This window comes from Ciconia boyciana, chromosome 3, assembly GCF_034638445.1.
Source record: "Ciconia boyciana chromosome 3, ASM3463844v1, whole genome shotgun sequence".
NCBI classification, from domain to species: domain Eukaryota; kingdom Metazoa; phylum Chordata; class Aves; order Ciconiiformes; family Ciconiidae; genus Ciconia; species Ciconia boyciana.
In genome coordinates, this window is record NC_132936.1 from 94950326 (window position 1) to 94963298 (window position 12973).

Genomic DNA, 12973 nt, shown 5'->3' on the forward strand with positions numbered 1-12973 from the left:
CTGTCACTGTAATAGCTTGGTGTACCCGTATCTCGAGTGCTCACGTGCAGTTCTGGTCTCCACACTTCAAGGAGAGCATAGTAGAGTCACAGAAGGCACAGAGAAGATCACCTAAAATCGTAAAAGCAACACAGCAGATTGCAACAAAAGAAGAGATGGTTGAGGGGGCTATGCTTGATGTTCACAAAATCATAGTAAGAGTGGAAAAGGTGAATGCGGTGTTGTTATTCACCAAATCCCACAATACTGGAACTAGAAGACACTGAAATTAGTAAAAGAATTGTCTAAACAGATAAAGCTACTTTTTTATGCAGTGGCTACTGAGCTTTTGGAATTTGCTGCCACTAGAAACTGTGAAAGCAGATGGTAACAGCCCAATCAGAGAAGGGCATAAGATAAATGAATGGACAACAAATCTATGAACGTATACCAACAGGACTAGGAGGAATATAAGGAGAACGGAACAGAGGATGGCCAGGCTCCCAGGCTCTCCCTAACCAGCACCTCCTGCTCTCAGGGCCAGAGACAGGACACAGGGCGAGGTGCCCGTTGGGCTGACTAAACAGGGCACTTAGGTTGTTAATGAGAATGCAGCTTGATTAGCCAACTTTGCAATTTGCCATTAAGAGAGACAGGATAATTGAATTCAACAGAATACAGATTTAGTAATCAATATTTAATACACCTTCCATCACTGCTGTTATTCCCCAAGACGAACAACAAAGAAAATGGTATGAAGAAAAGTAATGAAGCCACTACTTTACTGATCCCTAATGATGTTACTTACAGTATCTAAAGTTTCCAAGACCTTTATTACATCTCCAGTGAAGTATGGAAATATTTGTCCCAATCTTACAAATGAAAAACAAGCATGAAAGTATAAAGCTGTAAAAATTGCTTCGTGGTAAAAATCAAAACCCAAATGCAGAATCTGGTGTTTTACAAACATCACTCCTCTTCTCTTTTAGAGGACATTGCAAACAATAAAATAACTGTTTCCAGTAGCAGCTGAAAATGATAAATCGCATGTGGTCTTCCTATAAATTATCCCTACTGTAAAAAACACTGTCTTTTAAAACATTTTTCACTTGCACTGATTTTTCCTCCAAACATGTTGTACTTTCTCTGTATGATCTCTCTCTTCCATTGCCTTCTTTCCTTCACTCACTCATTTCTGTCATTTGAAGATGCTCGTGTACGCTTTCGCATGTCTTATTTCCTATAAATTTGATTCTCTATAGCACCTAATTTGTTCATTTTTATTTATTGGTCTTTTAAGCTTAATTTTTCTTTTTCAACTGTTTGTGTCCTATCTTCTTCCATATTAGGGGGTGAATATTCCTTTGGTGGAACAGAAAACTATTTAAAAGCTGCATCAAATGGAACCATCAGCCTAATCCTCCCAATTGAAAATTGAGATGACAAAGAGCAAGTACAGTCCAAGCTCAAGAAGCTTAAGTTCAACACCAGTTCTACAAGCTTCTTTAGAGGAGAAAAAGGACACTGAATAAAGCAGTTTACTTTATGGCTTTCCCATTCATACACTGATTTATACCTTCAGAAAGTACACAGAAAATAACCTGAGGTTTGTGAACAAAGAATCAAGTTTAACCACAGACAAATTTGCTTTGATATAAGATTTCTAATGTCATCCAAATTATTCCACAACTAAGATTGGCCTAGTGTTGGTTGACAGATTGCTTTATAAACTTAGAAACTGAAAAGTGAATCCACATAAGTGTATTATTTGTTTTTACATACACAATTTGAATATGCATAATGTTTAATTGTAAGTGTGGTACAGTGTTTCAGATACACATCAACAAACCATGCTCATTATCTGCTGAGAAATTGGGAAAAAGAAATGCTTTATACAATGGCATCAAACAACTTCAACAGATGGCCATCACTGATCAACAAACTAAAATAAACTAGAATTCTTACAAATTTGGCAAAACAAGATTTCCTTTTGTAAAAGCCTGTCTTTGTAAATATACATGGCAAGTTTTCACAGTTAATTCTAGCTCTTGGAGTGTAACAGAAATCACAGAAGAGGATTTAAAAAAAGAAAGTGTTGAAGATGCCTTTTAAACACAGATTTGTCTTATGCAACATTAACTTTAAAATACAACTTGCTGTAGAATTATTAAGAACTATTTGATAATTTAGTGTTTAGGTGTATCTCTGTATCACTGTCAAGCTGAATAACTACTGATAATTTTCACTTATGTCAGATCTCTTATGAGGTGAAACAGCTCAAAAACAGACCTAGAAACAATTTACAGTTTAAGAAACTCACAATGAATACATCAAAATTCAGAACACTTGAAATTATAACCATACTACCAAAAAAAAGATGATTATGTAAAACATGAGAAATATGTAATCTAGATCTCTTTAATTAAAAAGTTAATTGTTTCTTCTAGACTTAAACAAAAAAATAAGAAAAGAATATACTATACTTTTTAATAATTCACATCCAAAAAACTGGATTGGCAGGCACTCTCTCACATTTCTCAGGTATTTCTATACAAGCCATACTGACCCCTCTACACACACTTTTTCAGACAAATAGTCATTTTCAGAGGATGAGCTGTCTGGCAGGTTGTCATCAACAGCTTAAACGCACACTAGTTTTTCTGCTTTTCCTCAAAGCTGAGTTGGGCTCTTTAGGTTAGGATAACTGAAATTGCTATGGCAGAGACAGAGAAGGCATTTGAGAAGAAAAAAGCTGCCTTGATAAAGTTCTTGATGAAAAATGTTATTGATTACACCTGTAGAGAAATGAGCTTCTGTATCACTAGAACCACAACTGGAGCTGAAATTAGAAGATCAAAAGTATACATAACCTGAAAAGAAGAAAGGGATCTTTTAAATCAATACACTCTCCATCCCAGATGAGGCAATAGCTTTCTTGATCCTGTGTAGATGATCTACATTGTTTGAAAAATCTGAGACTATCACCCTATCTTAGGAAAAGAAAAAAGGCCACATTGAACACATACTAGAAAAAAATAAAATTAAAAAAAAAAAAATGTTTAAACACTGAAAGATAGGAACATAATCAAGCAGCACCTAGCCACTAAAATGGAGACTTCAGGAAATCATTTTCTTGTATTTCACAAAGTTGAAAAGCAAGGTATTGGAAACATGCCAATAAAGATCCCTTAATATGATGTACTACCTTCTACTAGAAAGAGTGATTAGCTCTTCCCCCTACTCCAAAAAAAAAACCAAACAAACCAACCAAATAAAAAAAACAAAAAAGAAAACTGCATGCCTGCAGTGAAAATTGATTTGTGAAAATAACATCAGTGAAAACCCTCAAAGGTCTAGAGTAACATTTCAAAATAGCTTTCTTTTAATACATTTCTGTAATACAAACCAAGATAATTTTTACTTATCTCTAGACATTACGTTATCACTGTATTACATACAGTATTAGAATTAGGAAAAGATTTTAAGATTTCAGTTATCCAGAAATGAAGAAAAGCTAATTTGTATTGTGCAGCAAGGTTTTTTTTTCCCTAAACTCTGAAACATCAACATATCTGCACAGTTAGAAATAAAATATTTACACAACAGCCAATGCTTCCCAAAGCACAGTACAAATAAAATAACTAATCAACATGTTGCCTATGCAACCATTTGTATTTCTCAAGCGCGGTAACTAAGGTAAAGATGGTTTCAGTTGCCCAAATTTAATCATTACATTTGCAAGAAGTCCTTTTATAAGGATATTAATGACTTAGTGATGAAAAATTTTTCAAATGCTTTTCAGACTGACTGAAGGCCTTACCAGACCTCCTGCCAGCAACTCTTAGCCTACATATTTCAATTAGGTCAGTGATGTAGTAGAGTTGCATTTTAAGTTAAAACAATGTTCAAAAGCCTCTTTTGGATGTCTGTGTGCTTTTTCTAAACACCACTGCTCTCCACTGGGAGAGAAAGCAGAATTACTTGCTTAAAAAAGGTAGTGCTAAGTTAGATCTGCAGACACTGCTTTCTTCTCAGTTTATTTCAAGTACCTGGGACAGCGCTTCAACCGCTTTTTCCTCAAGAGTTAACTCCTCACTTGTTTCAACATCCACTTAAATTGAACCATATTCGGGTTATGGTTCGGGTTATATATGAACCATATTCGGAAAGCTTTCTGGCAAATTATTTTCACTAAGTTTCCACCAAGCACAGGAAAACTGCAGAATGGGTATCTACTACAGATAAGGGTGTCAGAGACCTACTGGTAAGTTAGAAAGTGAGACATTGCTGCCTAATCAGTAACTTAATTTCAATGAGTGACTCTCCCAAGTGGGGGAAAAAAAAAAAAAAAATGACTGCACCATCACCAGTATAAAGCATGGGTATCTGAGGCAGCATGACCAAGAAGAGAATTAAAGAAAAAAAAAATCTTGTCTAGCCTATACTTGAAAATCACGTCTCTTTGCGTGTTACTCCCTGCAAAATAATTGTGCATAACTACTAACATTTCTTAGTTTAGAACTGCATTACTACTGAAACATTTACTCTTTTTACATTTTGCTTTTTTCAATGCTCAGGAGACAAGGTCTACAATTTAATTTGTCTTCACTCAGGCAGAGGATTATAAATGGTGTAATCATTAGTAGCAAAAACTGTTGAAGCACTGAACAAAAAACCACCCAATATCATCAATGCTTAATAAAAGGAAAGGCAAGAAATTCTCTCTGCACTGATAAACACATTTAATACATGAGTACGCTTTCTAAAGTAAAAATAATTCTACACCACGCTTTCTGTAGCAGCCAAGTACTTTAACGGAAACACAGAGCATTTAGACATACTATATCACTACTAATTCAACCTACTAGTATTAGTAAACCTCAACATTTTTCAATTTAAAACCAACTGAAAAACAGGAAAAAGAATATGCTTAAATAATTTCCTGATAGGCATCTATCAGTTCTTTTAATAGAAACATGCTCTAGGACCAAAAATTTATTCAGTAATAATTAATTAATATTTCCCTTTGATTAGTCACATTATAATATCTCAAGAAGAGATAAGACAATAAAATAGTACCAAATGCAGATAAAAATTGACCCCTTTCGTTATCTTTTTCAATTTCTGGTATTACTGACAAAATAGCATTACTTTTCAAACTATAAATTGGTCTGGTTAGGCAAATACTCCCCCATTTAAAACTCAACATCATCCAATGTCAGATGAAACATGGAAAATTAACTGAGAGTTTCCTTCTGATTTAATGTACCATCTCTGTACTTGCTCTCTCTATAGCAAAAATAGCAAACCAGAATGATTCCATAGATCTGGGAAGTTTAGTAGACAAGCACAACACACGCTAGGAATAACAGTTTCACTAAAGGAGTTTAAACAGGAAGAAATTAAGTCGTTTAAACTTTTATTATAGTGACACCTTGTGGCTACATTTGACTTACTTTGAGACCTCTCAAAATTTTTCGTTTTCTTGTAATTGCTTTAATGAAGTTCTTAAAAATTTGTGGTCTAAAACAAAGTAAAAAAAATGAAGCCACAAAACAAAAATGAAAGGATGAAAAAAAAGTGAGAAGGATAAAACAAAAAACTGTTCAAAGATCTTTAGCAGTATTAACATTCACTTAATGTATTTGCACTTTTTAATCCCCAAAAAAGAGCTATAGCTTAGAACACAACTCTGATTGCTATCTCAATTTGAAAATCTGCCCCCCCCCCCCTTTTTTTTTTTTTAAATGAACTATTGTTGCTTACCCATATTCAAACTGATATCCACATGGGTTAAGAAAAATATCCTACAAGCAGATCCTTTATGACTTTTATCACTGATTTATTGAAACAACACAATTGAACATTGTCAGGACTATGGATTGAGTAAGTGCTATATAAGAAAGAGTTAACTTTTTAATATAATCAAGAAGATGGTATTCATTTTTTCAGGTTAATGACAGGGTAAACAGCTTAATTAACAGGTACATATTAAAAATACTTGGAAATAGGAAAGGAAAATATTATCTTCAAAAATCAATAACAAACCACAGAAGGATAACAAGCACAGAAGCATTCTCTTCTACATTCCTTAACTATTAAAAGAGGAAGCTGGAATAACTATGAACCTAACACTTATTCCAAATTCTGACAGGAACCTGCTTACATGACTATTTTCAGTCTCCTGTCTTCCCTCTAAAGAAAGTCTTCTTGAAGTCTTCTACATGAAAATTGCTATAGAAGTGCAAACAATGAAACTAGGGCCAAAAGAAATTCTAAAAAAAATACAGTACCATATTAAAAAAGAAAAATTTACCCTGTAATCCCATTCTCTTGTTTGATTTTTCTGCATAGTATGTGGCTGTTCAATTTTTAAAGGTGGTGGAATAATGTCTTTAAAAGTATTTAAAGCAAAAATTAAGTCTTTCTAAAAAACAATTATGTCAATAAAAAGCCCAGGTATTATACCTAGCATTCTCTCTTACTAAAAAACCCCCTCAAAATACAGCAAAACCCTCTCACCTGTTATACTAAGCTTCAATGCCTAAGAAATAATCTTCCTTGTATGAATTAGCTTGTATATCTAAATCAGGGATTACATCCTACCATTCACAAATAATTCATCTTCTGTGTATGAGAAAGTATAAACAATCTTGTCATCTCCTTTTCATTATAGAATTTCAGAGTCTTTGGTCACTCCCCTTCCATTTTCCATCTATTAATCTAGACAAAGGTTATGGCTCACAAAAGTTATTCTGAACCTATTAAAACATAGACTGGAACATACAGGTGAGTAACAGGAAGAAGAAAACAGTGTAAGTAATCTTATCACATTACTTACTTGATTGCGCCTAATCAGTTTGGATGGCTTGGTATATGCTTTGCCAAGTACAAATTATCTTTCATGGGAAGCACAATAACGCCCCTAACTCTAACACTATTGTGAATATTCCACAATGCTCCACATATCAAAAAAATCAAAGTCGTGATAGAGACTATGATACATAATACAATAAGTTACTTGTTAAGGAGACTGAACTGGTCTTAGTTTATTGTGGTATAAATTACTTATTTTATTTAACAACTAACTGCCAGAAGGTTGCATTTTTTTCATCCAGCTAGTGTGAAAGAGGCATTGATTGTAGATTTGAAAATGGATAGATTCACTTACGAGAAAAGTGAAAGGTTTTCAACAAACAAACAAAAAACCAACCTGCACACATGCAAATAGAAGATACACTCCATCAATTTTTACGCCCATGGAAATGTCTGAATAGCTTCTTAAAACTCAGGTGAACACGTTAGTTCAGCCCTTGACAGCTCTCACCTTGCATAACTAATATTTATGTGAAAGGTAACTCAAAAATGCAACTAACCTTGCCTAATGTTACAGGGCTCATATTCTCTTTATAATCTATGTTTGAACAATTGCTCTAGTGTATCAGACACAAACAGGCTGTCCTTCAACAACATGTATAGGATCTGGCATGTTCTACTCCCTTTCTTTGAAAAAAGGTGTGTAAATAAAAACCACAGCCAATAATCCAAGTCTCCAGTTCTCCATTACTACTCAAGAAGTCATCCTATACAGTGATGCCATAAAGCACTTTGAGCTAAAATCAACTGTTTTTACATAAAAAAAAACCCAAAACACCACCTATCTCAAATCTATACTGGTAAGAAACTGCTCTGTGAAAAGATACTTAGTCCAGCACCTTCCACTGACAACGCATACAAATCTTTAAAAAAAAATTGCTGCATGGTTCCCAAAGTGGTTGCTTGCAAAGAGATTATTATCCGCATTACTAAGACAAAAGGGGAATAAATGTTAAAACTAATGGCAAGAAGACAGAGCAAAGCATGATACTTGCAATGCACTCAGTACTTTTGTCCATGAACAGGAAAATCTTGGTACTGGGACTTGTCACACTGACTCAAGAGTATACAGCAGAAGCAGCGTTGAGCAATATGAAAACATAACTAGTTTTGGATGTAAATAATGTATTGATTAACCTAACGCTAATAAATGTGAGTGATTTGCTGAATTGCATTACAGTCTGCCTTTAAAAATGGGGCAGGCATTTACATCTTCAAATTAAATAAATGGGGTTTTTTATTATCTGTTGATAATCTAATAACAGTTTCTTTCTAAACAGAGCATATAAAATACTTAAAACATATCTGCCCTTTGATAAGCATGCATAACTTATCTGTAAAAACAGAGTATCAAATATTAAAAGAATACATCCTGACATAATCTCATATTAGCTCATATTTTAAATCTGTGCTCACAACACTGGAGATCATCCCTTTTTTAGATGACAAAAAACTGCTACATATTTTAGGATTTCTGTTTTGTGTATGTTAGGATCCTAGAGATAACTAGTTAACTCATTTAAGTAAACAAAACTAATTTAAATACATAATCATGAAAATCTGAAATTAAAGACAGAAAAAAAATCTAGTCCTCCTTGCTTACCTCTTTCTATACAGAATATTAATTAAAAGACAGATAAATAAAAGTCTCAAATACTAATATGTATGTGTATATAGCCTCCCCCACTCAAAGTCTCTCTTCTGGAGATCAACTGGTCCAAACCCTTGATTAAAGCAGAGTCAACCTTCAAGTTGGACTTATTTATAATAATACAAATAAATAAATACAAAGTCCTTAAAGTGGAACTCCTTAAAAAATTGTCAGCAATTTCCAGTTTCTAATTACATTTAAACTAGCCTTTTCTTATTTACAGGAAAAAATACATAAAAAGAATAGTAAATTATAGTCACAATACTTTTGCTTTTGACTAGCAAATGCACTCTTAATATAATGTAGGCTTCAATTCACTGATGTAAAGAGAGATTACTGAACAGCTTTACCTAAACTACCCTGAATTATCATGTTGACTTGCAACTGAGAACTCATATTGCTTTAAGGTTACTGCTCCTTAATAATAAGTACTCATAAACTTATGCTGCTACACGTCTTTCTCTTTAGTGCTTTCACTCGCTCTTCAAAGTAGCTGCACCTCCAGGGAACTCCCCACCACTTTGTGGATATGATAATGAGGAACAGAGATTTACAGAAAGTAACAAGTTTACTGAGGATCATGGAGCAGAACAGGAAAAAGGAGAGGCATGAGGACTATGTGATAAGGAAATCTGTGCTGTAGTTACCTGGAAAACTGTATACTTCAAATATCTGCTAAAACAAAACTGCAAGGGGGAGGTTTCCAGGTGTGATTGTGCATGCATTTAAGTAGATAATATATAGCTATGCATACAAAGACACCACATCAAATGAACTCCCTCCTGATAACCTGCTCCTCCAATAGAGGGCAAGTCACTTCCAGAAGATTAAGAGATCATCAGAGAGCTAGAATATACAAGAGGTCCTTTTGTGCCAAAAAACGAGTAAGGTACTACCTAAAACTCTGGAATAATGTTCTCCTCTCCACTCTTCCCTCTCTGCACTTTCAACCAAGGCTACAAAGAGCTTTCACCAAAACAGAACAATGATGCTCTCAAAATGTAGCTTGTGCACACACACACGGAGATGAAGACAGCTGGGACAGGGTGGAGAATGACAAACAGATGAACTGATGTTGAAATAGAAAAATCACTTTTGGACAAGTCTTTGGATGAGGCCAAAGAATGGTTGCCCTTTTGAAGTCCCACTTAACACCCTAGATCTCTTCAAATCTTCTTGCTAACGTGATGGAAGCAAAAAAGCTGTGCTTGCTAACAATCCATCCACTTTGCACCAAGTTAAGGTCACACACACACACACAAAAAAATATCCCCAGGAAATGTAAAACACCTATAAACTCCATGACGCATTTCATCATTGCTAGATGATTTATCACAGACACCTTTAAGCAAAAATTTATCAGATACACACACAAACTAGGGGACAGAGCCAAACATTTCAGAAAGAGACAACAGTAAAATCAGAATCATAAAACTTACAGGGAAAAGGTGAGAATGCATTTGTTTGTATCAGGAAAAATAAATTTCAAGTCAGTTATATTCAGTATGAACTTAGTAAAAGGACAGGGAGGCTGAGAAAGAATTATCTGAGGAGAGATACACAAGTGGCCCACCAGATCCTTTCCCCATAGACTACAACTGTTTGCCAGCAATCTCATGTTGCAGAGCAGTAAAGATCACAGAAACAGGTCATTCTTTGGGGAAAAGAAAGCACTTCCCCTCCTTGGGGATTCCAAGAGTTGCTGTGCTGATTAAAAAGTTTGTTGTCTACAGAATAATTATTATGATCAGGGCATTTCCTCTTTGGGTCTATGACCCAAAACCTAATGAAGGTAAGATCTTTGGAGTCTACAGACTGTGGCCTCTTTATCAATAAGCTCACTTCAGTTTTTGGATAAGACAGCTTCAATATGATCATAAGCTTCTTCCAGAATTCCCAGCACCTTCAGTAAAAAGACATCATCACCTTAATAATGATTAAACTCATCTAGCTGCTTTGGTTTACACAAAACATTGCCCACATCTCCTTAGTCCTAACTCTCCCTTTCTCTCTCTCACAACTGCTTAAAACATTCTTTCAATGCAACATCAGAAAATATATAAAATATATAAGAATATATAAAAATACATTTCCAAGTTTTATAGCAAGTATGTAAACACATTTTAAACATTTTGGCAGTCAAGGAATGATGTTTACTACTGAGTGAAAAAGCCACATCAGCTGCAAGATGAAAAGTGCAAAAGAAAAAAAAAAGGAGAGCGAGAGGGAAGCAAGGAGAGAAAAGAAGAAAAAAGAAGGAAAAAATAATTTAAAAAAGAAGTAAAGGAGAAAGAGATACATAGTTAGAGATGGAAGCACCAGAGTTTTCAAAACAGGATGCCTGCAATTTATCACCTATATTTATATTAAAAAAGCATCCACCAAGATAGACTTTTTTTTTTTTTAAGATAGCTGATGAAAGTTGTGTATATTATACATTATCAGAAATACATAATGCAGTAGCAAAATCCAGCAACTTATTCTGGTGTCTACATTATTTAATGATAGCCATGCAACATTACATTGATGAACTAACCTGCAGACACGGGCAGGAAAATACAGGTTCTGCCAGGATCGACAGAGGTATTTAGAGTGATCAATAACCCGAATCCAGTCTAACTCATCCATGGACACCTCAATGTAGTAGGAATAAGACCTATGGATTGTCAAAAAACACTGGTTAGAATACAAGCAGCCACATATTAGGCATTAAATTTTACACTTGCTTCTGGATTTTCAGTTGTGCTGACAAGAAGGCTATTTGTTCCTACCCACAGACCTGTATCTAAGATATCTAAGAGATCCCTATTTTCAAAGTAGCTTTGAAAATAAATTCACATGCAGTTATGTTAAGACATATTTTCAGAATTACTTAAAACATCCTAACGCTCATAATCTGCAGTAATTGGATGAGGCCATTGTTCCTCAAAAAATGCAATGAAGACTTTCAACTCAGTCATAAAAATAATCACTTGTATTCCTTCTGCGTGGAATTAATCTAAAACACCAGTGATACAGTTATTGTTTCTATTGCCATATCAATAAAGAAAAATTAAAAAAAACATTTAGCAGATGAAAAATGCAAATTCAAACCCTTCACTTGAAAAAAGCAAATTTACTTTATGATCATTTTCTCACTGATGTTATTCTTCACTTCTAACCCTTTCAGTTGTTTATAATACATTGTTAAGCCTGTCACTACTTCCTTACACACCCCAAAATTACCTCATCAAAAATAAAAAAGAAAAAAGTCACCAACACAATCTGTGTCTTCCTCTTGCTTACCAATTATATTTAGCTTATAGTTTGCTGTTAGAAGAAAGCAAAACCAAACTAAAACTTAGAAGCCACAGCTATTTCCATATACCCACAACAGTGATACTTAGAATGAAGTAGAAACTCCACTTGTGGATCAGCAAATTGTGAAATATATGTTTCAGAATATTTTCTTTCTCTTAATGGACTAGTCTGCAACATTCACAGGCAGTTCAACGGCACCATGTTAGCACTTATCCTCCTTTCACACTGATTTCTAACAGAAGAGTTGCTCTTCCAGAGTTCTACGCAGTCATTTTTTGTTGACCATTAATGTGTTTGTTAATAGTTCCAATTTTTTGCCGAGGACTTAGGGGGTAGATGTCTAAAGTGGTACTGTTTAAAAATTCTTAAAATGTTAGATAACACTGTTAATACCAATTTATGCACTTAGAAAGGTAATGCAGCGTCTTTAAGATGTCAATTGCATAATCAGCTTTCACATTCACACCAACCAGATGCGTAATATTCACAACCCATATAAATACACTGTGTTCTAGCAACACTATTATTACTAATCCATGCATATTTGACCAAACTAGGCTCCAGCATTTTAGAGTTTGAGCACTTTGGATCCAAAAGTTACTGACTGCCTGTCCTATGTGGTGAGAATTTAGGGATCCTCACATCACCATCGTTAGACTAACGTAAATTTTTAACCACTATAGAACATGCTATTTTTTTTTTTTTGCTTCTGAAGGTACCAAGCAAATAAAAATTATCTCAAAAATACAGTTCCATTATCATACACAACACTATGCCTTTTATTTTTCTTAAGGATAGCATCTTTTTTGCAGAGGTAATTTGGACAGCTAGTCTCCTTAGCACTTCTATATCTAAGATTCATCTGTTAGTAATACCTCTAAACCAGAGGTACAAAACACATCTTGTTAGTTTGTATTTGGTTCTGTTAAGAATGTACATTATCTATATAAAGACATCCAATAGACCAGAGCTTCACAGAGACAGTTAAAATGAATGAGTAGTTTAAAAAGATGTTCAACAAGAAGCCACCATGTGCTTGTACAGTTGCTAAAACATCTCTTTTGGAGACATTATTCATGTATCCCATGAGACAGATGTGGGTAAGTGGATGGCAGTTCTTAGACTAAAAGAGTATATAGGTTGGAAAGGATCTCTAGAAAAAGCAAG

At 34.4% G+C, this 12973-nt stretch overlaps 1 protein-coding gene across 1 annotated transcript in view; it reads right to left on the reverse strand.

Annotated features, from left to right (window-relative positions):
- The window catches only part of BTBD9 (BTB domain containing 9), a 142120-nt gene that overhangs the window by 111813 nt on the left and 17334 nt on the right, over positions 1-12973 (reverse strand). Inside the window, exon 7 of the mRNA XM_072856701.1 lies at positions 11043-11162. Within this exon, the coding sequence (XP_072712802.1) occupies positions 11043-11162 (120 nt within the window). The remainder of the gene's footprint in view (positions 1-11042; positions 11163-12973) is intronic.